The sequence below is a fragment of the Triplophysa dalaica genome, chromosome 2 (assembly GCF_015846415.1).
Source record: "Triplophysa dalaica isolate WHDGS20190420 chromosome 2, ASM1584641v1, whole genome shotgun sequence".
In the NCBI taxonomy this organism is placed as follows: domain Eukaryota; kingdom Metazoa; phylum Chordata; class Actinopteri; order Cypriniformes; family Nemacheilidae; genus Triplophysa; species Triplophysa dalaica.
In genome coordinates, this window is record NC_079543.1 from 13,495,328 (window position 1) to 13,521,527 (window position 26,200).

The following is a 26,200-nucleotide window of genomic DNA, read 5'->3' on the forward strand; positions in this document are numbered from 1 at the left end:
TTAGAATGACACATAGCAGGAAAAATCTTTAAAGACGCAGTAAGACACTCATTCATCTTATTGACAGTTCAGACTTCAATAAAGTTGAACCGACCCGACCTGGACACCATACACACAGACACGACTGAACAAGCTCATCCATGTGCTATACATTTAAATGTGATAATAGCCACCAAAGTTGGATGCTTGTAAAATAGAAAATGTGCTTTAATCATGCACCTCACTCTGATGCAAAAAGGTTCTGCATGAATGTGCATTTGTTTATTGTAGGATCCCAAATTAGCACTCGCCAAGGGCCAGGAAACAAACAGAAGCTTTGGAAAACAAAGATATAAACCATCAATACAAATAAAACATGTCTTGTCAACTTGCATGTCATCTAGAATTTTGAAAGTGATGTGGAACTTTAGTCTAAATTAAGCCACCCAGATGAGAATCAGGATGTGCCTTCATGTTTTTAGACAGATGCAGTTTGACACATTACGGGGTATTTCATATGTTCATGTGGAGTATTCTTACATGCTCACAGCAGCATGTTATGGATGTATTGGCAGTAGCAAGTCGTGGTACTTGTGCTCAGCAGAAGGGTAGCAGATCTATTCTGCCAAGATCACACACATTAAAACTGTCATATACATTACCATGTCAACTCAAAGAGAGTTACAATGAGAGAAATACAATTTCTAAGCCATTATGAAATATTATTGGTCAGTGAATTTAAGTTAAATTTAAGTTATGTTAAATCTGTACTGGGCAGTGAGAATTTTTTCTATATATCTGACTATATCTATGTACTTTGGCTTCTTTATGTCTGTGTGTGTGATGTAATGTGTCTCCTGTAGTGTCTGGTAAAGTGATTCTTCAGTGATTCTAAGTGGATAAATAAGTGGCTTTGAATGAAAGCATCTATAAAACACATACTGTAAAGGAGTCCCGATATGCCTACATTAACATACTTGATCATACCTTGGGTCTGAAAGAGATGGTAAAGAGTCTGCCACTAAAGGTCTCCTAAGAGACCTCATAAGAGGGTTTCTAAACATAAAATCATAGCCACACCTCATATTGGCTTATGAATCAATTCTAGTAGTTTAAACCTGGACCTAGGCTGTTGCCATTTAAAGCGGAGCTGGAGAACTTCAGCTAGAAAACACTTTGGTCCTTCTAAGTTAAAGACCTCCAGTTGTGGCCTTTAGAAAGCAGTGTATTCAGGTGGTTCTCCTTTATGACTTGAGTAGGATTGACAGTATTGAGTGTGGAAACCATAAGGACAGAGAAAAACCTTGAGAGGACTCAACTGATGGTTAGAAAATCTTTCTCCTGGGTGATAGAAAATAGAGATAGAACAGGAGAGGCATATTACTCTCTTGTGTCTGTTAGCAGTGGCTGGTGACTGGGGGAAAAGGAAAATTATGAAACTGAAACTTTAACATAACAGCACAGGTATCGCCAACATTCCACAAGAAGAGGGAAAAATAGAAAGAAAACTATGGGGATTGGGGATGTTTTGCTATTCTCTGAAAGTGTAGAATTTGAAAAATGTATAATGTATTCTGACTTCTGTGATGTTCCAAATAAAACAAAATCCACTTTTCTTCAAAAAAATTAACTTCAGGTAGAAAGAAGGTATATGAACTTTGGAGCTAACCAAGACCGTGGTCCATTGGGACCCCAGTGTAAGGTTTGAGTTTCCTCATAAACTCTCTCAGGAAACTGCTCCTGTCATTTCCTGTAGACCCCTCATGTGATTTAAGTGTAAGTTTATTTAGACATCACATGTATTATCTCTCATGTGTGGATGAATACAAACAAATTTTGATTCCACACAAAACCCAATCCCAAACTGTAAAAAAGACAGTTTTTTTTGTTTTAGAGTGTAGCGACTGATATTGGTCATTTGCTCAATTTGACATTTAAAATTCATTGCTATTTTGATCATGTTTTAAACTAGCAAAGTTCACACATGCTTAAACTATTCTCACTAATGTATTGCTTGATATTCACAATTTTCATTATGGACAGGATCAATTTAACAAGCCAATGACACAAGAAAGCCAAATCCATCCATCCATCCATTTTCTACCGCTTATCCGAACTACCTCGGGTCACGGGGAGCCTGCGCCTATCTCAGGAGTCATCGGGCATCAAGGCAGGAGTGCCAACCCATCGCAGGGCGAAAGCCAAATCCAAAATTACAAATAAAACAATTATGACCTTCAGAGGTTATTTTGGCTATCGAATAGTAAATTCATTAACACATAACAAAAATGTTGTTGCTCTATAAAAATAAAATATATATTTTGATTTTACCGAAAAAAGATTTACTGCTTTTCCTTACTAAAATTTAAGTTAAAATTTTGTTTATTGTTTAAGACATTGGTTGTTACAATTCTGTTTTGCAAGTATGTAACTATTTTACTATGAGAAAAGTGAAAGATGACACACACAACAACAAACATTACACACAGTTAGAAAGAAATCAAATTTTTAAACTGTCCTTTTCATGCTACATCTAAATGCAGATGATTTTAAATTCAGTGCAATCGAGACATATTTCTGTAAAGCTATTTTGAATGGATGTGTTTCGTGAAAAAGTAACTACATTTCACGAATAAACATGACCTTCCCCATATTTACACTTCTATCAACCAGTTTCTAAGGCATCTTTAAATGTGTTTTCTCAGATTCAGCTTACATTTTCATAAATTCTGTCAACCACAGTACAGCGGTGCAAAAACACACAAACACTGCACAACATCCACTCAGAGCCACACACTCGGCCACCATCTGCATTGGGGTCATGACCCCTTTGAGGATTGTCCGAGTCCATACAACAGAAGTTTGTCAAACCTTCCAAAAAAGGAGTCTTTTTATTACATAACTTGCTACATTTCCAAGAAGGGGAGTCACAGGACCTTTGACACGTGATGGACAAGCACCTAGACATACAGTCAACTGAAGGAAGCTTTTGTGCATGTGTGTGTGTGTTTCTTGGAAAATGAAAAACCCAGGTCTCTATCCCTCTCTCACAGGAGCCAACACTTCAAACAAGGTCTTGGATGAATAATAAGGGTGGGCCACTTTTTCCTCCACACGAGAGCTTGTGAAACCTCTTGGGTGGATTTAGAGTCAGCAACATGCAGGTGGGAAAATGAAGCAGACTGAATGGAATATACACCGCAGCATTGAACATGATTGAGGACAGAAGAAGGGTTTATTTTCCCACCGGCTTTGGAGTCCATGTGACAAAATGAACCAAATTTCCTTTGCAAGACAGAGGTTTCACTGTGAGTCAAGGGTATAAAATAACAAACTATTCTATAATTGATCCTAATTTAATTTGCATGTACATCAGTCCTTACATTCATCGGTAATGACAGCAAATCAGAAGTTAATTTTTTTTATAAACATGCTATTTAACAAGAAACATATCCGCCCCCACGGATGTGTGTGTTTCTATTGTGAAAGTTCGCACCACACTGTATACAGGCTGCAGGAGAAAACATCTAAGCACACAGAGATAGAGATCTAAAATTTGCTTCATACTCAAAATAAATATCAACAGTACGCTTAAAGCTGCCCTGTGGCCCAGTCTTTAGAGCATGGTGTTAGCAACACCAAGGTCATGGGTTCGATCCCAGGGGATTGCACATAATCAGAAACAAATGTATAGTATAATGCTATGAAAGTCGCTTTGGATAAAAGCTTCTGCCAAATGCATAAATGTAAATGTGAGGTTAAAGCTCTGGCAATGCAATGCAATGCTGCACTGCTGCCATCTACTGGTTTATTTCTGAAAGGCGATCTCTCATGAGCGCACGCCAGTATAAACACAGTCTGAGCAGCACAGGGTGGAAAGGAAACTGCACCTTTATTTTCCTTCTTTTTTACAGAGGATTACTTGTTTTTGTCATCATTAGCTGAAGATGAGTTCCTTTAATGTGGAAAATGTTCATTTGATATCTGTGAATCCTTATAAAGACATTGTATTATATAGAACCATATTTACTTCTGGGCTAAAAATATACATCTTATTTAAAAAAAAATCCAATTTTGAAAACTTCCCGCACAACAAGACAAGCTTAAAAATGTCTCGTTCTCTATTATAATCTTCTAATTTTGTCTTGTGTAATGTTTAGGTGAGGACCGGTAACCGGACTGAATAAAAACCTAGGGGACATGACAACAATGTGTTATATATCTATATATAGATTTGATGCTTCGATAGGTGGAGCCTGATTCAACCACCAGACCTGCAGTCGAATCTTATCGTTTTTTTGGCGTTTTCCCTTGGGAAGAGGTTATTAAAAGCACTCGGAATGGTGACATTATGTACCCGGGAAGTAGAGGGCTGTAGTCCGATCCAGCCGTTCTCTGTAGTCCTTGAAAAGCGAATTCAGTTAAAGACAATATCTCCCTTGGCACTGAACTTTATCATTTTACAGGTATTATTTATGCTCTAACAACAACATTACACATTAACTAAAGGTTTAAAAATGGGATCGCGGGGAACATGCTCTTTAAAGTAACTTTTTTTGTAGTTCATTGGTAAAGAACCAATGGAATTGGTATTCCCGTTTGTAAAAAAATAATTTATTATTATCGAGTAGTTTTTTAGTCAAGGACATTATGTAAAAAAAATATACATTTAAAAAAAGCATAGAAGGAATATGGAATTACCCCAAAAAGTATGGAAACCTTGAGTGTGCATAATAATACTAATGTTTTTCTATTTACATATGTTATTTATTCGATTTTAGTATATGTATTTCTTGTTTTTGAAATGCTTTGTTTATTGAAATGTAACTGCACACGTTTCCATTAACAGTAAAGTTTGACATTATAAACGTCAGATTGAGAGCAGGATGCTGTATGCGGTGATGGCCGGTAGGCTACACTATAACCTTTCTGTTGTTTAAACTTGGCGAAGTGATTTGGAACTGTTATGCGGTCAGCAGGCCTGGAACACCTTCATAAATGTGCATTTAACTGAAAGTTAATGCATACCCATTGAACATTTGTCAACCAATCAGATTAAAGCCTTTATCAGCCTGTGGTATAATTATATATATTGGGTACACATAAACAAATGCTATTTTCAAGGCAGTTTAAAATTTACAGTTAGCTTAATGTGCAAGGCACTTAATAATACAATTATGTTTGTTTAACATTTACCAATATTTATGCATTTTTCTACATATAATGGCCTGAGGACAGAAATGTCACCAATTTGGTGGAATGTCCCAGTTATAAACTACATCTGACATGACAGAATGATATGAGTTCATTAAACGTTTACCAGAAATTGATTATAGATTTGTCTTACCCAGCTAGCATTTCAAAAATGAGCACCCCCAGAGCCCACCAGTCTACCGCTCGACCGTGACCTTTGCTCTGAATCACTTCTGGAGCCAAATACTCAGGGGTACCACAAAGAGTCCACGTCCTAGAGAAAGAACATGTGAAGAAACACAAAAATATTAACATTCTACAGTTGATAAAAACGGTGAGAGACCTAATACAGCTCATATAAAGAAACATATGTGGACATGGACAACAAAAACCAGTTTTATGGGTCAATTTTTCAAATTTTTATATAATCTGAAAGCTGAATAAATAAGATTTCTATTGGTGTATGAGTTTTCAGAATAGTACATTATCTGACTGATATTCAACCGAATCTCAAGAATCTGAGTGTGCAAAAAAATCTAAATATTGAGAGATTGCCTTTGACGTTGTTAATCAGGGGCACTGTGGCAGGCCATCTACTCACAAAATTCAAGTTTTTATATATTTATAAAGGTAGGAAATTTACAAAATATCTTCTTGGAATGATCTTTACTTAATATCCTAATGATTTTTAGCATAAAAGAAAAATCAATAATTTTGACCCATACAATGTATTTTTGTCTATTACTAAAAATGTTCCCGTGCTACTTAAGACTGGTTTTGTGGTCCAGGGTCACATATTTACATGTAACCTAGCTTTGTTTCATATCTATATTTAACTCTGTAAATCATATGATATAAACATGCAGCCCAGCAACCACTTTGACTGCTTAGATATAAAAGAATTGCCATGGACAGCGCACAGAAAAGAGTGTAATTACAGAACACATTGTGACAGATGGCTTTCGTGACAGGACTGTATTGTACCACTTCAAGTCAAGGCTACAATAAGCGTAACAGTATATGGAGCTCGAGGTATGGATGTGAGCCCACGACACCGTTTTATTTGTAGTAGAGGGTTTCTGATTACATGGAGTAGCTGTGGCTCTGTGGGGTGAAATGACAGATCTGTGTTTGTTTGGGGCCATGGGGCCAGTCGATAAATGAGTCTGCTGACCTGTCCTTCAGCAAACGGCTACCTTTTGCTTCTCTGTCTAGACATGATTTGCAGATTTATAACATAATTTTGAGATTGCATTAGTTGATATCAGAGGTTGCGCTTGACTTTTTTATTGCCTCTCATTTTGACGGACAGGCTTGTAAAAAATCCTTTATAATCTATTTTAAAACGTCACCATGGTGCAAGGTGGCATTACTTGGTAATTAGCATGTTTGTGACGTCATTAAGCTGTACTTGCGCTTACTTTAGGAACTAGCTTTATTTTAATTGTTAATTGTTGGTCATATTCATTTACATATTTAATGTTTATGTTATCAAACATAAAATAATAATTACAGACAGATGTTTACATATCCAGTCTGTTACAATGAAAGGGTGCTTTTAAATGGTGTACTCACTCATTCACTCATTCACTTACTCACTCACAAGTAAGCTGTGGATTCATGAATATGCTGCTTTTGACGCCCACTGAACAGAGAAGACGCCAAGAGAGACATTTTTCCACTCAGTGAAAGTTAAGGTTTATCCAAAAAGACACTAGTCGGTTTTCTGAAGGAAAAAACTCTGTAAACACTGCAAGCTGAGTCTCTGTTCAGGGCAGGGGGAGTAGCCTACGAACATGCTATAATGTAGGTAAATGACAAAATGTGGAGTAACATATTGCCCTTATTGTAATTCGTAAAATGTCGGACGGCCTTCAGATTTTTCTGTCACTGGTAAAAAAAATCTAGCAATAACGGAGAATTTACGGTTAACGCGACCTCTGGTTGATATATCAGGATGTCAATAGGAAATGAGATTGGTGTAGAAGAGTCAATGTTTTAATACAACCTACTCAATGTTTTAATACGACCTACTAATAGCCATACCTGTCCACTGCTAATATGATCACAATAAGTGAACTTACATGCAGGGGGGCTTGTTGCTTAGAGGTTACTGCCCTTTCTAATACCTTAATTTTTATTCACCCTCTCCCTTACTTTCTTGCACAGTCCTGCTATAGCTCTTAGCTCTTTTATCTAGAATGGAGAGGATTAGCCATCCCCATGTTACTCAGAGTCCATCAATGTGGGTGTATCAGCCCACAACAGCATTCTAATGAGGTGAGAGGGAGGTTGAGTTTGACGTACTTTTCGACTGGCTCTGATGATCTGTGTTTACACTAATTATATCTGACAAACCTATTATTGGGAGCAACGTAAAACTGATCCTGTTATTAAGATCACTCTGCACATCTGATGTCTCAATTATCAATATACACACCTGTGTGTATCGCTGTGTTTGTGTGCCTGCATTAAAAAAATGTATCCGCCTGAGTTGAGATCACTATTCACAAACACAAAGATCTCTATTTCTGACAGCTGATAATTCTGACATTGCCGATGCTTTTACGATGTCAAAATTGTTGTGATGAAGGTGCTTTCCTCTTTATGCATTTTTGGGGTCGATTGGCCACACAAATCTCTGCCCCAACCATATGACACGTTTGCTCGATCATCCCCAAACAAAACCCCAGTAAGAGCCCTGCAATTCATCAGCAACTGTGACAGAATAATAAGGCCTAATCTTTAACTGACACTCTGACAACAGCATACAAGACAATCTGATAAAAGATGAAAAATGCTCTAATGCCGCCTGAAAGAATCATTTCAAAATAATCAGGCTGATCCAGGAACAGGTTCCCAAACCGTTAAATTCTTGAATGACAACACAGCCTCCCTAGATGGCTATTGATCAGTGTAAATGCTGATACCTTTGTGCACATTGGTCAATATAAATAGGGCCACCAGATGGCAGTGTTGCCACACTGCAACTTGTCTTGACATTCTCTATTAAAACTGTAAAAATAAAAGCTGTTGCTAACAGGAACAGTTGATTTCTCTGCAGCACTGGGGGCATTTTTGCTTCTTTGACTTTCTATATGTGGGTCACTATACACTATATGAGTCAGACCTAACCCTTTTCTGTGCTCAGAATCGCAACCCATTATGTTTACAGGTCACAGGGGTCAAGCCTTGGTCTGAGAAGATACACACATAACCACACAACTTTCTGGTTTCTTTTATATTTCAATGAAACCATCAGGGATCACTACCAAAGGGAACTCAATTTCAGCAATGTTACTCTTAAACTGGCATAACTGCAGATAACTGCAGGCAAACAGATGTTCTGGGGCCGAACAAAACAAAAAGCTCATATCAAGACAGCTTAAATACCCTCAGATAAGTGGTCCATATATCCTTTGTACATAAATTTACATACTTTTACATGTTACACAATAAATAGATGTGATTTTGATGCTTATTTTTATGAACATTAAACATAAAAACCACAAAACCCCCTCAAGAATTAAAAGAATTCAGCAGTGAAGGTCTGAAAACTTCCAAAAACTATTTGACAATGAAATAAATAGTAATGTTTAACGTCATGGAATGAATTAGGACATACCCAGCATGCCCAACCCAATATTTATCAAGGACCTATACCTCAGATGACTGCTGCGCTCTGATCTCTTTTGAATAACTTCAAAAGATTTCAAAACATCAACAAACCTGTCTAAGCGTGTTTCGGTAACTGAAGGGAAATGAGTGTATTTCAATGTAAAAGGACATCAACTGACATAAAAAAATGTGTAATCAGCAAGTCAAACTGTATCATGTTGTCTATTTAAACAAATAAGCAACGTATTTTCAGCTGCATTTCAGTAGTTGATTCAACAGAAAAATAATCTAATTGTTCACAAATAAAAAATTACCATGATGCTTTCAAATGACATTTCCTTGGTTACTATTTCAATACAGATTACAGATGTTTTGAGAGTATTTAAATTAGTGGTGGGCATAGATTAATCTAGATTAATCTAGATTAAAATGGCTCATTTGAATTCTGCCGAAGGCATTCAGAATATGTGTGCTACCCAAATAATGACAAAAATTTAGTCTTTGAGAACGGGTTTCTGAAGCCAGGTGGCGCATTAGACCAGGGGCTCATCTCCTGTTTCCAAATGCATCACAAACTGCTTGAGAAAACTGTTCTACTATGATAATTGGTGATGAAAATTAAATTATGTTCAATAAGATGAACTTTGTGTTTAGGTGGTACTTGAGACTGGAAGAGCTCCTACAGTACATTTACATTTAGTCATTTAGCAGACGCTTTTATCTAAAGCGACTTACAAAGAGTAAGGGAGCAACAAGCGATATGTCATACAGGAGCCATAATACATTAGATCTCAATACAAAGTTCTGGTTTCAACTAAAGCTAGACCACTACCTGTTAAGAGAAAGTGTTTTTTTTAAACCAATTCCGCATTGCACAAGGTGCAAACAACCTTAGTCTTGTCGATGTTTCCATTGGGAAGCTTCTTAAAAATGAATATTCCCTGAAGCAAACCCGGCGGCTTCAAAGCTGCATCCATTTTAGCACATCACGTTTGATGCGGTAATTTCACAGTAACGTTATGTTGTGTTCAGACCAAACGCGAATGGCGCGTCAAGCGCGAGTGATTTATGTGTTAGGCGGCGCTAAGGACGCGAATGAAGCCCTGGTTATGAGATGATGAGGCGGCGCGAATGACGCGAATGAAGTCCTGGTTATGAGATGATGAGGCGGCTTCTGCTTCCGCGAATGACGCGAATCACGTGAGTTAAAATCTCGTTCTCGCCCCGTACAGTGCAGTTAAGCTGGTATACATCCGCGCTAAAATATCAAGGTGAAAGTCATCATAGCTTGCGTAGTATAGACCCAAGTCCCAACACAACTTTGAGAATAGATTAACGGCGACATTTTTTTTTATCGCGCGATAAGAGTCTCACTGCGTTAACGCCGTTAACGGCCCACCACTAATTTAAATGAATGACAAAATCTAATAAAATGGTGGGTAAAATGTAAACTACATTGTAAAAGACTGATACTTCAAATGGAAAAGTCAAATATTCTATGATATTTCTGATTGTTGAAATATTAGTACTAAGAGTTCTAAACATGTACCACCTGCTTGAGAAAATATTAAGAAACTGATGAAAAAAAACTGTAAAGTAATGCCGCTTTATGTTTGTCTGTGCCTCCTACCTTGATTTTGTTTAGAGTATCGCATTCCGTTATAATCTGCTGTGCCCTGGGCTGATTTTGTGAGAATGTTTCTGATGTCGACAGCCCTTCTAATACTGGATGACTGGGGTCAAGATAACCTGATACCAGACTAATTATAACCCTTAGTTTATCTTAACTAGGTCCTATAACAAGTCTTTCTAAATAAATCATACAAGCTGCATGCATATAAAAAAATGATAATAAAGACAAAGTGTTTTGTATCAACTAGGGCTTGGACCACATATCGTGAATTACGTTTATATACCGCCACAGCCGAAAGCCAGAAGGTGCTCTTGCGCAGAAACTACAAATATGGGCCGCTGAACAAGTACCATTTACACATGTACGCTATGGGCCCTATCTTGCACCCAGCGCAATTGACTTTGTACACCGACGCATGTGTCATTCCTATTTTGCACCCGCGCAAAGCGCGCTTTTCCCTCCACAGAAGCACGTCGCTAAACTAGTGAATGAACTTGCGCTCCCTGGGCGGTTCAGCGCAAAAAAGGAGGCGTGTTCCGGCGCAAACAATCCCTGGTGCTATTTTGCTGTTCCATTAAACAATTGCGCCACTGATCAGAAAAAAACCTAGTCTAAAGTCAGTGGCGCGTTGCGCGTTGTTCATTATGCTATTTTAAGGGCGCATGCTTGACCATAATGTATAGCGTGCACAACGCGCATACACTTTGCTCATGTAATCTACACAGATGCAACAGTTATTTTTGCAAATCATAAATTGTTAAACTAAAAAAATATTAACACATGAGATGACGGAATTCATTGTGGTGTGCCACGAAGATGTGAAAAAATAGGCATAAATCTAGCTTACAAATTATTCAGGCTAATTGTAGTAATTAAGGATCAGACCTGTTTGCCCAATAGTGGCAATAAGACATATACGTATATAAGGACATCTGACAAATTGGTTTGTCTGTCAAGAACCAGGAAAAAAAATCGACTGAAAAACTGAAAAAACTGAAAGACTGAAAAAAAAGACTGTGAAATCACCTTTACCATAATGTAAGTACATTAAAAACCTTAGTCTTCAATTTACCAGTTAAGTTGAGCTTGCTCATATTTTTGCGCCTGGTAAATACGCCATAATAATAGCAATCCATAATGGAACTTGCGCACCTGCTTTTAAAGGGAATGTTGGATGACGCTCTGATTGGTTTATTTCACGTTACGCCCAAACCACACCTATGAATAATGAAGCTACTTCAGACCAACCCATTTTAGATTTGCGCCGGGCGCAAGAGCCATTTATCCCGCCGGGAAAATAGCAACAGCGCCGAGACCCGCCCACAAAATTACTTGCGCTTCGCGCTTTGACACTTGCGTTTCAGATCGTTAAAATAGGGCCCTATGTCCCAAATGACATACTATACACTATGCTCTTAAACTATGCACTCAACCATCTAGTGTATGAATTTGAGAAGAGTAGTATTGTCCAGAATGGAATCCTAAACCCTTTTATACTAACCGGAAGTACAGTTGAAAGAAAAAGTATGTGAACCCTTTGGGCTTACTTGGATTTCTTCATAAATTGGTCATAAAATGTGTTCTGATCTTCATCTAAGTCACAACAATAGAGAAACACAGTCTGCTTAAACTAATACCGCACAAACATTATACGTTTTTATGTTTTTATTGAACACAACATGTAAACATTCATAGTGCAGGGTGGAAAAAGTATGTGAACCTTTGGGATTAATTATTGGTTGACCCTCCTTTGGCAGCAATAACCTCAACCAAACATTTCCTATAGTTGCAGATCAAACCTGCACAACGGTCAGGAGAAATTTTGGACCATTCCTCTTTACAAAAGTGTTTCAGTTCAGCGATATTCTTGGGATGTCTGGTGTGAATCGCTCTCTTGAGGTCATGCCACAGCATCTCAATCGGGTTGAGGTCAGGACTCTGACTGGGCCACTCCAGAAGTCGTATTTTCTTCTGTTGAAGCCATTCTGTTGTTGATTTACTTCTATGCTTTGGGTCGTTGTCCTGTTGCATCGTCCATCCTCTGTTAAGCTTCAGTTGGCGGACAGATGGTCTTAAGTTTTCCTGTCTTGATAAACTTTGTAATTCATTTTTCCATCGATGACAGTAATCCGTCCAGGGCCTGAGGCAGCAAAGCAGCCCCAAACCATGATGCCCCCTCCACCATATTTCACAGTTGGGATGAGGTTTTGATGTTGGTGTGCTGTGCCTTTTGTTCTCCACACATAGCGTTGTGTGTTCTTTCCAAACAACTCAATTTTGGTTTCATCTGTCCACAGAATGTTTTGCCAGTAGTGCTGTGGAACATCCAGGTGCTCTTTTGCAAACTTCAAACGCGCTGCAATGTTTTTTTTGGACAGCAGTGGCTTCCTCCGTGGTGTCCTCCCATGAAGTCCATTCTTGTTTAATGTTTTCCTTATTGTAGATTTGTCAACAAAAATGTTAGCATGTGCCAGAGATTTCTGTAAGTGTTTAGCTGACACTCTAGGATTCTTCTTCACCTCATTGAGCATTCTGTGCTGTGCTCTTGCAGTCATCTTTACAGGACGACCACGCCTAGGGAGTGTAGCAACAGTGCTGAACTTTCTCCATTTGTAGACAATCTGTCTTACCGTGGACACATGGACATCAAGGCTTTTAGATATACTTTTGTAGCCCTTTCCAGCTTTATGTAAGTCAACAATTCTTGATCGTAGGTCTTCTGAGAGCTCTTTTGTGCGAGGCATGGTTCACATCAGACAACGCTTCTTCAGAACAGCAAACTCAAAACTTGTGTGTGTTTTTTATTGGACAGGCCAGCTTAAATCAACACATCCAATCTCATCACATTGATTGGAACCCAGGTTGGCTGACTCCTGGCTCCAATTAGCTCTTGGAGAAGTCATTAGCCTAGGGTTTCACATACTTTTTCCACCCTGCACTATGAATGTTTACATGTTGTGTTCAATAAAAACATGAAAACGTATAATGTTTGTGCGGTATTAGTTTAAGCAGACTGTGTTTCTCTATTGTTGTGACTTAGATGAAGATCAGAACACATTTTATGACCAATTTATGAAGAAATCCAAGTAAGCCCAAAGGGTTCACATACTTTTTCTTTCAACCGTATATTGGTTTGCCAGACGAGCACAAATGACCTGTGAATAAAAATCTATTTGTGCGTTGTACATTTAATGTAGTTGTCATCTGTTTTGCCCAGCAACACTTTAGTCATCATCAGATTGAAGCGTTATCACTCTGCAGGAGAGTTTTGCTCGAGCAGGTCTGAAAGCACGCCTTCCTTTCGCCATGTAAGTGACACTGTGACCGCTGAGTGTGTGAAGTGTCCACAGTTTCACACGTCATATTTTCGGTAGAGCAAGTGCGGTTCTTAAAGTGCACTTATTTTTTAAGAATTTTCAATGTGAACTACTCACACAATTTATACTACAAAATGGCGTAGAATAGTGCATAAGTGCGCGATTTGGGACGCACCTATAGTTCCAGGAAATGCCAAAGGGCATATACTATCGCTGTGCTTCAAACCCTTTCAGGAATTTTCATGCTAATAAAATATATTTATAATGATGATGTATAATGAGTATTTGTTTTTTAAATGCACGTTATAAACGACTCAATCGCGTAGTGATTTTAGATTGAGCAGTACTTCCTACTGATCAAAGAGCTGTAGTTAAGGGAAGACCTGTGCATAAAACACAGAATCGAGACCTGTGCAATTTCAGAATCGCCCTAGACAGGTATAATTAGTGTGAATCGCGATATAGCTTCCCAGCCCCCAAAAACCATCTTTACTGTCATATTGTAATATGTCACTAAACCAAATGCCGACATACCTTTCTGAGAGCTTTTTAGCGAAGCCGAAATCTGTCAGACGAATGTGGCCCTCGCTGTCCAGCAGAATATTCTCTGGTTTCAGGTCTCTGTAGACGATTTCTTTGGAGTGAAGGTACTCAATGGCACACACAATTTCTGCTGAATAAAAGAGCCCGGTGTTGTTACTGAAGCGTCCTCGGCTGCGTAAATAGCTAAAGATTTCGCCGCCGTTCACGTATTCCATCAACATGTACAGGAAACACTCATCATGATGCGTCCAGAACCTAAGAAAGCCACATAAAAGGACAAAGCTGATTTGATCATGCAATGCTTTCACATAAGGGTTTAAAGTAAAGCCACAATAACACCCAATGATTGTAACGTAATGATTAACTGCCTCATAACTGGATATGCAATATAGGAAATGAAATATTTTATAGGATATTATTTTATTACTTAAACATTTAAATACTACTTGAAAGTCATCCAAATGAGTAGTCTGATATCATCTAATGGTTGTTATTGAGATATAATATCTCTGGATGGCCTGCTTGACCAATCAAAAATTTGCCTTGTTATGCTCAACGCTGCTATTTCATTTTATGCTAAGATATGGGTTTTACTTTTTATTACATTATGAAGGCATATAAAATTAAACTGCAATGTAAATAGTAATACACAATATTTTTGTAAAGTATAGGTAGAGTAGGTCAAAAAAATTACCATGATGTAACATACCACATAATTTATTATACACAATTGAAGTCTAAAGATTTTTCCACAAGCATTTTATAACACTATGGCATTGATATTTTAGGAAATAGTTAATGCAGATCATAGCGTAGTTCAACGTCTATGAACTGAATATTGTGTTCTGAAGTCTTCTGTGTTCAACATGCTGTTTGGTAATGTTGTGTAGTCTCCACTCACAGTCTAACGAGGTAAGGATGGCTCACTTCTGTCAGAACCTCTTTTTCATTATGGACGTGTTGTTCCTGCTTTAGACGGATTACATCTGGGATCTTCATTGCCTTCAGAGCAAAGAAACCTCTAGTCTTTTTATCTCTCACCAAAAAAACCCTTCCAAAGGTTCCTGTACCTGAAACAGAAAAAGGTCAAAGTAAGAATGTTGCAAAGTGACTACCGTGCAAGGCCTGAAAATTAAAAAAAAAAACTTTAGGCAATCAGGACTATATTTAAATCTGTTGTCATATTTTGACATTCAAATGCTTTCTTTAATCCCAGGCTATACCAAGATAACCACAATGGCCCCAAAATATGTGCACTTAATCCACACTTAAAATGCATGAATTAGATAACAAAATACTGATTCAAACCAAGTGGCACCCGTAAACAAATGATGCCTTTTTAGAACCAAAAAACATTTTATCTGTCAGCTCTTTTTAAAATTACATTTAACTGTTTGGTGCCAAATTGCGGCCGCTGTGTGACGTCACGTGAAACCCATGAATACAGTACATGCATATCTGCAATCATTTCAGACCATCTCTCTTCGCTTTAGTTCCAATCAAATCTTTACATTTTGTGTTATACTTTAATCTCATTATTCCAATTATTCAAAAACTGAGACTACAGAATCATGTTTGTTTGTTTTCACATTTATAAAAAATGATGTCTCCATGCTACAGAGCATAGAGAGCAGAACCATCTTAGATTTCTTCTGCACAGCAACAAAGGCTTCAGTTGTCAATATATTCAATTTAACTATAAACACATAAGATCAATGGCAATGGAGAATGCCGTAGATGAGAGAGCAGGGCACCTTGTACCACCAACAAGGTATAAGCAACTCAGATTCACCGGGGAACCGTTACAAGCCCAGTATTTCCCACAGGATTATGAGAGACTGTGGCGCGGATGACATCATGCACTAATTAGCATATTTGTGACGTCATTGCATCGTTTTGCATTTTGTCTAGTTTTGGCACTTGAAATCTGTTTTGCTTCTCTGATCATATTATATTGTTTAAACACAACTGAATGATTTTTTCACATATTATCTGTTCTGATGTCAGACATAAAACGAGTATAAAATAGTGACTACACAAGACTAAATCCTGATTTTTAAACATGATATCGTCGGACAATTTCACCATACAGTTACATTGAAGGGCGAATCTTTGAGGGGATTTTGCCTGTTTTAGACTACTTGTTTGTCTCATGCAGCTCGCAGGCTTTACTGGCTTTGGTCTTTTCATCAATGTGTTGTTGTGTTATGAGCGCATTTTAATTTTAAAGGTGTGATGAACTGAGCTTGTTTATCGTTTTATAAGGTCTAGTTATGACATTCGCATGGTTTTTACATCCAAAGACATCAAAATCAATAAGTAATAGGCTATTTTCTACCCAGGTTTTGAGGCCAGTTCTGCAAACGCTCGGTTTAATGGGCGTGCTGCATTGAAGACACTTGAAGCCTAACGCCCACTGCTTTGATTGGATAGCAGGTTGTGTAGTTGGAGCCTTCTGTGAATTTGGTTAGAGACGTAACGTTAGGTTACAGTGGAAAAACTGGTGCTACAATAGCACCATGCACAGTTTTCGAACGGCATTCGTATTATCTGGAGACCTCCTGTGATTTATAAATGATCTCCCCACATCAGTATTTCATAATGATATGAAAATGTTGTTACATTTGTTGCAGGTAGCAAGTGTCCCATGAAGGGGATTCAAGATGTGCAGGACACGCAGGTTAGAGATACACAAGCAGAGAAAGACGTCACCTTGCCAACTGTTGTATGAAATATAAGTAGTTTGGACTTGAAAATTCCTTGTACATGTGTTTGATTCTTATAGTTTAATTATACACTTTTCATCAGTAAATAAAAAAAGACATAAAATGGCTTTTTAGCGTATGTTCCATAAAGGTCACTGAATGTCCATTGTAGGACGTCCCCGGGGACGCCCCCTTAACGTTTAAAGAACCCTACACGGTGACGTCCAGGGGACGTTCTGGGGACCTTTTTTTTTGCTGGGAAGTTGTGTGTAACGGCCGAAACACACTGCAGCCATTGTGTTTTTACGTGCCGCTTCTGCTCAGCGAGCATACGTGCGGTATGTTTGGCAAGCCGATGGTGTCAGAATTACGCTATAGAATACACACGTTTATATCCCAACACCGTATTTTACGGCGTTTAAAACTGTCGCAAAATACGGCGTCGCAATTCCAAACCATGTTAGAAACGTGCGAAAAGCCGTCTATAACGGCATATTTAATGGGGTTTTCAGGCGCCCGAAAAGTGCCGCCTTTTATGCCGCTAGCTTCTCATATGACGGCGAAAAAAAAAACAGTTTTGGTTGCACAGAGTGCGCGTTCTTTACGGGCTTTTGCCTGTCGTATAATGAGCCCCTCCCGCTGGTTTCCACAGCCAGTAAAAATTAACTGTTTTCAACCAATCACTGATGAACTGAGCCATACCAATTTACCCCTGATCATGCCTTTGATTATACAGGGTATTATGTGCACAGTGTTACAGTTACTGTACCTCTGCTAACATTGAACATATCAAAGCTTGCTTATAATTAAATCAGTCAAAATGTAAAAAATTATTTATGTCAAATTATGACCAAACCAAATGTTTATATTTATGATTTTATATGATACAGTTTATATCAATTTCGAAAAATTCTAAACAATTCCCTTAAATTCCTGTTAAATTTCAAACTTGGAATATATCCAAAATTCCCCAGATGATGATCCCATGGAAATTTTCCAGAAATTTACCGGGCATTTTCCGCCCCTTTGCAATCCTAGTTACAACTACAGAAAACATGCACACCAAGAGCTCGCACACAGACTCACACAAAGCACATAAAGGGTTTGTGGGGAAACTCTGCTAACCTTCTGTTAAATCATGATAAACTCAATCAGCTCTGTCAAGAACATCTGTGACTGTTAAGGTTTAAGTGGAAAGGCAAGTACACGGAGGAACGCATATTGAAAACACAGCAACATTTTAATTTGTTCACTGTCATGTGAGAGAGGCGCAGTACGCACCATGAGAAAGAGACCCTGAGCACTAGCATCTCTACAATTAATTAAGCGAATGGGAATCATGAAAAATCTATTTATGGGGGTCAGTGTTGATAGTGTGGCAGGCCGCGGCGAATAAATCAATTTGGGTACAGCCTTAACCTTACTTTCCTTTTATCCCTTGCTTCTCTCCAGTGGCAGTACATCGCTAGGTAAGGTGTCCTCACCCTCTGCCTGCAGTTTCTTGCATACCTTTCAACATTCCCGTTTTTAACACCCATCTGCAGCCATCAATCCGTTTTGTTATTTCTCTGGTGAAAGCCCAGTATTTAAGTCTCTCCCGTCAATCACAAATGAACCGACGGAGACCGCGAACATCCCCGGTAACCCCGAAACCCCCCGGGTCTCTCGGATTTTAAATGTTGAGGTATGGTCTTCTTGCTTTTGGCACCGTGGATGGAAAATCAGTACATACTATCCTGTTGTCAAGCTGTTCTGCAGTCATCTGCTCATCTACCACACTCTCTTTATACATTCTATATCGTTAATCCGCACTTTGTCTCCCAGCACAAAGTATTGTATAAGAATCAAAGTTGACTCAGACGCCATCCTGGATTTTGGCGCTCGCTTGTATGGTGTCCTGAATTGTCAAAACACCCCCCAAAAACTGATTGTGTCAGACTCAGAAACACAACAAGCTCAACTGAACTTTGCTCCGAGTAGGTTTCATTCTAACAGTTATTCTATAAAGTTATGTTTAAGTCAAGTGCACACTGTATGATTTTGTTTGCTGAGACAAATGTTATTTTTAACATCTTTGATCGCTCGTTTAACATGTTTGTTGACAGCCAATGCTCCGATAAAATTCTGCCAGTATGAGAAATTTTAAAGCATAGTCCTGTAGCGAGATTTTTCCTGTTGTCTTGTTTGTTACCGTTTTAAACAATTCTTGACTGTCGGATAGCCTGGCATTACTGCGATTACTGCATTACATGGCTCATATGTAGGATCATATTTGTACAGTCTGGCAAGGAACAACTGTAAAAGACTATTAAATCCGCACAGTGTGCCCGGCTTAGGGGAGTGTGTAATTGCATTTAGAAACTAGCACAACACATGCCCAAACCATGTCCAGGCTTCCACACACCCTTTACCAGTTGAGCTACAGGAACAACACAATCAGTGTTTCTGATTTACTACTTCCTTGTTTTTGCATTGTGTAATGATACATTACTCAGTTGAAATCATAGAGACACATATGGTATATGACTGATTGAATAACTGAAATGGAATGTTGGCATTTTACACGTTCACCTGACACAACGCATCTTTGTTCAGAGATGTCTGTGTTGACATGGTTACACAACCGTGAAACAATAAAGTCTTAACTGTCAGTGGGGAGGAGAAGGGATTGGTAATGTCTGATGACACATTATCAGTTCACGTCATCTAACAGGGAAATTAAATTTAGCTGGCTTTAAATTTAACACCTAAATGAGTTGCAGATTTCTTGTTGCCGATCTAGAAATCGCAAAAACTGTGAAAAGTCACTAGAAACTCTAAATAGTTTATAGCAGAATGTGAATTTACACACTAGGGGTGTAACGATACACTCACCTCACCGAATTTCAAATAACATTTATTTGTAAATATTAACAATTTAGGTAAGTTCTTTGTTGCACATTTTAAGGCTTAACTGAACCTTCTGTACTGTAGGTTTGTCACTGAGTCTCAATATTGATAGCAAATTTTGATTTAGGTTTAGTAATAGTCTTAAAGACCAAAATCCAATTTAGTTTTAGTCATATTTTAGTCATCGCCATTATATTTAGTATACTAAAATCTATCTGATTTAATTTATTTAAATGGTGTTATTAAATGTTCCATACAAAGATTGAACTGTTTTTACATAATTTACTTTACCTTGGAATTAAATTAGACAAGGTCATTACCTTTATTTTTATACTACTGGATATGTACTGTGCAACACAGAGAATATTATACCATGAACGACATGTACCAGTTTAGTCAGTCTCATTTTGACTCAATTGACTCGTTCGTTCAGAGAAGGGCATATTCATTCAGCACATTCAACCAAGGAAACGCTCTGACAGAGCTCACACTCAAACGCTATTGGCTCATGTCTCTTTGAAGCTGCACTATCTTTGCTTGAGACCGTAATGAATGAGAAATATACATATTACATATACTGCATACATTCCTTTAATCAAGCAAATCACATACTTGTTCGATTTTTAGCATGTCATTCAATCTTTTAATCTACAGTACGACTCACATCATCACTTCTCTAATTGGTTAAGCGCTGTTTTCTTTTGTCTTTATATCCATATCACATTATGCAGCAGCTCAAGTTAGCAGGTAAATTAGCATTGGCATATAAAAACATTTGTGCTTGCCTTTGTAACATGAGTTTCGGGGTGACTTCACGCTTCAAGTATGCTGTGTTTTACCGGCGATTGTGAGGGAAAATAATACACTTTGTAAATCACCTAGAGACACAGATTGTGTCTTGTCCTTCCCCCTCTCCCAGAGACTTCTCTCTCTACGGCATATGTGAGATAAGCACGTGCTGGCACAGATTAGGTAGCGTCTTGACCTCTCAACGAATACAATTAAACATATCGTAAAGTATTCCCAACTCTCTTTGAAGTATCTTGTTTTGAGTGAACAGACTACTACATGATAAGTTTAAAGAACATTTTACTTTTGTTTGCTACAGTTAAAGCAATAGACAAAACACTGCATGCATACGGCATGGTACATCTTCTTCAATCTCTCTTATATGTGATACTCACAGCAGTTAACAATTACTAGTGACACCTAGAGGATACTCCACTATACCAAATCCCCTCCTCCTCAAGCTAAACATTGGTTATTTTACAATGTTAAAGATGTCACTAACTTATGAACAAATCACAGATCAAAACGATCAATTAAATGACGTAAGCAATAACATGAATACATATTATACATATTCACACTTATTAACTATTGCTATAAGAGTCCTTTAGTGATTTGCATTAATTAACAAAGTCTTTCAAGTGACCAGGGAAACGTCTCTCTCTCCCGTTGACAGTTGAGTAGTTTCCTTCAGAACCACAGGCACTTCTTTCACTGACTCCTTTTCAGAGATAGACATTTCCTGCTCTTCAGGTACAATTACCCGGTCAGATTTTGGCACTGCTGAAATTTTCTCTTCCTGTACATTTACTGTGATTGGTACAGTGTCCAGCATCTCATCGGAACTGTGAGTTATTATTTGATCCACATACCATTTTACAGTTTGTCCTTGTCCAAGAGCTGTTTTGTACGACAGAGGTCTTGTACAACTTTCAACAACTGCTGAAATCGATTTCGGTCCACCACTGTAATTCCTCACACAAACAGAATACCCAGTTTCGAAACTTTTGAATTTACAACTTTTATCATGACTTTCTTTTTGTTTCTGTTGTTTGTTTAGGATTCTGGTCTTCAGATCAGGAAGAAATAAGTCAAACGCAGATCTCAACTTCCTTGACATTAACATCTGAGCTGGTGATAGTCCAGTTGTTGCATGAGGAGTAATCCTGTAAGTAAACATAAATCTTACTGATCTGGTTTCCAGAGTCTCTTCCTTCATCTTCTTCATCCCTTCCTTGAAAGTTGGAACAGCACGTTTCGCCAGACGATTTGAAGAAGGATTGTACGGTGCTGATTTAACATACTGAATTACAATTCCTCCTCATGAATGTTTCAAACTATTCACTCTCAAAACATGTTGCATTGTCTGCAACTAGAATTTTTGGTAATCCATGTGTTCTGAAACAACTCCTCAGTTTCTCAACTGTTTCTCAGTTTCCCGCGTAGTCCACATGAAGTCTTTCCAATGTTGAGCTTGTCCATTCCCACGAATGTAATGGATTTTGTTCAGGTGCCTTCTTCAGACTTTGACTCGCGTCACATTTCTGTACAACTCTCTCTATGTCCTGGTCCATACCTGGCCACCACATGTAAGATTGAGCTAATCCTTTCATTCTTGAAATGAATGAATGAGTTTGATGTAACTGTTTCAACACAGTAGCTCGCCCTTGCGATGGTATGATGATTTTTGCTCACCAAATCACATATCCATTCTTCACACTTAGTGCATCTCTCCTGTGACAGTACGGTAACAGTAGTGACTCCACTTCAACAGGCCACTTTGGAGAGTGTACCGTCTTGCAATGTCCACTTCTGGATTTGTTCTGCATTGTCTGGCGAGTCATCCATCAGCTCCATCATCAGCACTTGGTCCTTTGTGTCATCACATTCTCCCTTACCAGGCACTGGCAGTCTACTCAATGCATCCGCTGGTGATCCCATTTGTGGAACTGCTTTTGCTTCATTGAACAAGTGGATTAAAGGTTTATGATCAGTGCAGATTGTAAATTTATGACCATTCAAGTACTTGTGAAATCTTTGTATTCCAAAAATCACTGCCAATCCTTCCTTGTCCAATTGCGAATAACGTTTCCCCGCTTGTGTCAATGTTCTCGACATGAACCCCAATGGTTTCTCTATACTTTCTCCCTTTTTCCATTGTGACAGCACAGCTCCAACCCCGTAAGGTGTGGCGTCACAAGCTAGAATTAGTTCTGAGTCTGATGAATAATGCACAATCACTTCTGATGATTTCAGTAGAGCTTTACTTTCTTTAAAAGCTTCTTGTTGTGATTTTTCCCAAGTCCACTGCATATCCTTTCTCAGCAACAAATGTAGAGGTGCAAGTAACATTGCCAGATTTGGTAAGAATATATTGTAGTAGTTCTACAATTCCAAGTAGGCTTTAAGCTCCGTTACATTCTTAGGTTCTGGAGCTTTCACTTTAGTTCCAGTTGGATGGAGTCCCTGAGCATCCTCTCCATGACCTAAGTATGCCACTTCATCTGCAAGAAACAAACATTTTCCATGTTTCAGACGTATACCTGCTTCTTTATGTTTCATCAACACTTCCTCCAAGGTTTTCAAATGACTCTCTTGGTTTTCTCAAGTTACTAATATATCATCCAGATAAAAAACAACTCCTGGAATGCCTTGTAACAATCCCTCTATTGTTCTCTGGAAGATGGCAGATGCTTAAGGCACTCCAAATGGTAAATGAACGTATGTGAATAATCCTTTGTGTGTATTCACTGTCAGATATTTATTAGAAGGTTCATCCATGATGATTTGTTGGTATGCGTAACTCATATCAAGCTTTGTGAACTGCTTTTGAGTCTTGCAAAAAAGATTGCATATTGCTCCAGTGTAGTCACTTTCTTCACTGGGAGTTTATAGTCACCACACAATCTTATACTTCCATTTGGTTTTAAGATAGGCACAAGTGGGGCAGCCAATTCTGCATACTTAAATGGTGATATGATTTTGTCTCTCAGCAACCGATTAATCTCTTCTTCCACCTTTGGCTTCAGGGCATAAGGTAGTGATCTCGGTCTGAAAAATCTTGGTGAATCATCCTGTGGTAAATGGAGAGTCGCAATGGTGCCTTTTAACATCCCTAGTTCTTCTTTGAACACTGGCTGGACAACACCTGCTTCAATGTCACCTCCTCTGATTGTATCAGTTTGTGACATTTTCGCATTGCGAAATATTGTTGTACGAAGTATCGTTACACCCCTATTACACACTGACAGCACTTATAAACTACATCAACATTCTGTCCCCTACTTTATAGAGGAATGGGATGTTTCATTTTATGCTTAACGGTGGATGTTTTGCAACTTTATTGATTTAGTTATTGTGACAGTGAGCAATTTGAAGATTATGGAGTGGTGTTGTCAAAAATATATGGAAATGATTCCAATACTCATGTCTAACAGTATCGATATATCGATGCAAGCTGCACTTTCCCATTCTATTTCTCCTCTCCGACACACTGCAAGTGAGAGCCACGCAGTACCAACAGAGCCCCGCCTCCTCTGACTGACTAGTCTCATGTGCTCATGTAAATTGGCAGTAACTGTGCAATTTATAACAATCTTGGAACATGCAGAGCTGGTGTTTGGTGTGTTAGTCTGAACTGTAAGCACACTTCAGAATACTTGAGGGAGGCCTATGAAGAAATCAAACGTGGAAGCTGGATATGTCATTCATGGCTGGTATCACCACAGACAAAACAAGAAAGCATTTCAGCAGGACTTCGCATTGGTCCCCTGCTTTGGGCACAACTTGCATCTTGCCATTAACAAGGGCCTGGATATAGACCGTGTGTCCGGAGCACTATCAAGATTGAGAGAGACAGTGTCTGTTTTGCATTGTCTTGTTGAAATATGCATGGACGTCCCTGGAAAAGGGGCACAGCATATTGTGCTCCAAAATCTCTATAGATTTTGTAGCATTAAAGGTGCCATCACAGAAGTAAAAGTTCCGTTGGCCAAGAGCACTGACACAACCCCATACCATGACAGACCCTGGCTTTTGGACTTGTTGCTGGTAACAGTTTGGATGATCCTTGTCTTCTTTGGTCCGGAGCACACGGCATCCATTCCTCCCAAAAAATATATGAAATACTGATTCATCTGACCACACTACACGTTTCCACTTTGTGATGGTCCATCCCAGATGCCTCCTAGCCCAGCGAAGTCGACGGCGGTTCTGGACACTGTTAACCTAGGGCTTCCTTATGGCACAGTACAGTTTTAAATGGCATTTGTGGATGTAACTACGTATTGTGGTACTTGACAAAGGGTTTGCCAATATCGCTTATAGATAAATGACTATTCTTGATGCAGTGCCGCCTGAGGGATTGGAGATCACAGTTGTTCAGCTTGCGCTTTTTGTCCTTTACGCACTGAATATCTCCAGATTCCTTGAATCTTTTAATTATATTATGCACTGTTGAAGGTGAAATATCCAAATCTTTTCCTATCTTTCTTCGAGGAACATTGTCTTTAAACATTTTAATAATTTTCTCACGTATTTGTTGGCAAACTGGCGATCCTCGGCCCATCTTTGCTCCTAAAGGACTAGACCTTTCTTGGATACTGCTTTTGTACCAAATCATATTTACAATCAACTGATGACATCAATTGTTTCAAATCACATCATTATTTAAACTTTTTAATCATGACAGCCCTATTTACACTCACCTTTTTATAAATAACTAAATGGTAACTAAATGGTATGGTAGAAGGATATGTTTTAGAGGAATTCCTTACTGAATTTTTTTTTCAACAAGCAACATTTTTTTGCTTGTTGTATATGAATTTTTATGTCAGACATGTACTTCAAAGACCGTCACAGATTATTTCATGCTGTCTAAACATGTGTGGCTGCATTTTAAGTGTGATTATTGACAAACAGTATTTTCTTTGATTTACTTATTAAAACTCTTTATATCTTTAAAAAAAAGTGCTTGAAAGGTTCTTCAGTGCGATGCCATAGAAGAACCATTTTTGGTCAAAGGTTCTTTAAAGAACTATCCCCAAGAAACTTTTTTCACTTTTTTCGATGTTAAGGGTTCTTTATGGAACCAATCAGACAAAATAAGGTTCTTTTGTGGCATCACAGAGCTTTTGAAGCACCATTATTTTTAAGAGTGTAGAGAGGCTGTAAGTTATTTAGCAAAGCTGAGCACCATGTCTCAGTAAAGCACCTGCAGCCCTTCACGACAAAGCCTGTGTTTAAGTAATAGCCTTTCATTGTATCCAACTTCCTCAGACTAGTGGGACTGGATAACCTCCAATAAGCTGCATTTACCGCTATCAAGATATCAAAAACTGTTAGAAAATGATCCACTTGCACCAGTTCAACAATTTTTTTTAAGATATTTCCTGCTTATCAGCACTGCATATAAATATTGTTTTACTTGTCGCTCATGGTCAGTGTCTGTGTTGTTTAGCTGTTTTGTCTGTCTTGACCGTATTTAAACGTCTAGATGGAAAATTCAGTCTTCAAGGTATGGAAAAAGGTGCAGA

General features: G+C 38.4%; 1 protein-coding gene across 2 annotated transcripts in view; it reads right to left on the bottom strand.

Annotated features, from left to right (window-relative positions):
* The window catches only part of prkx (protein kinase X-linked), a 45,963-nt gene that overhangs the window by 13,050 nt on the left and 6,713 nt on the right, over positions 1 to 26,200 (bottom strand). For both annotated transcript variants that reach the window (XM_056729463.1, XM_056729456.1), the window contains 3 exons: positions 15,185 to 15,353; positions 14,275 to 14,538; positions 5,327 to 5,446 (listed from right to left, as the gene is read on the bottom strand). In XM_056729463.1, the coding sequence (XP_056585441.1) occupies positions 5,327 to 5,446; positions 14,275 to 14,538; positions 15,185 to 15,353 (553 nt within the window). The remainder of the gene's footprint in view (positions 1 to 5,326; positions 5,447 to 14,274; positions 14,539 to 15,184; positions 15,354 to 26,200) is intronic.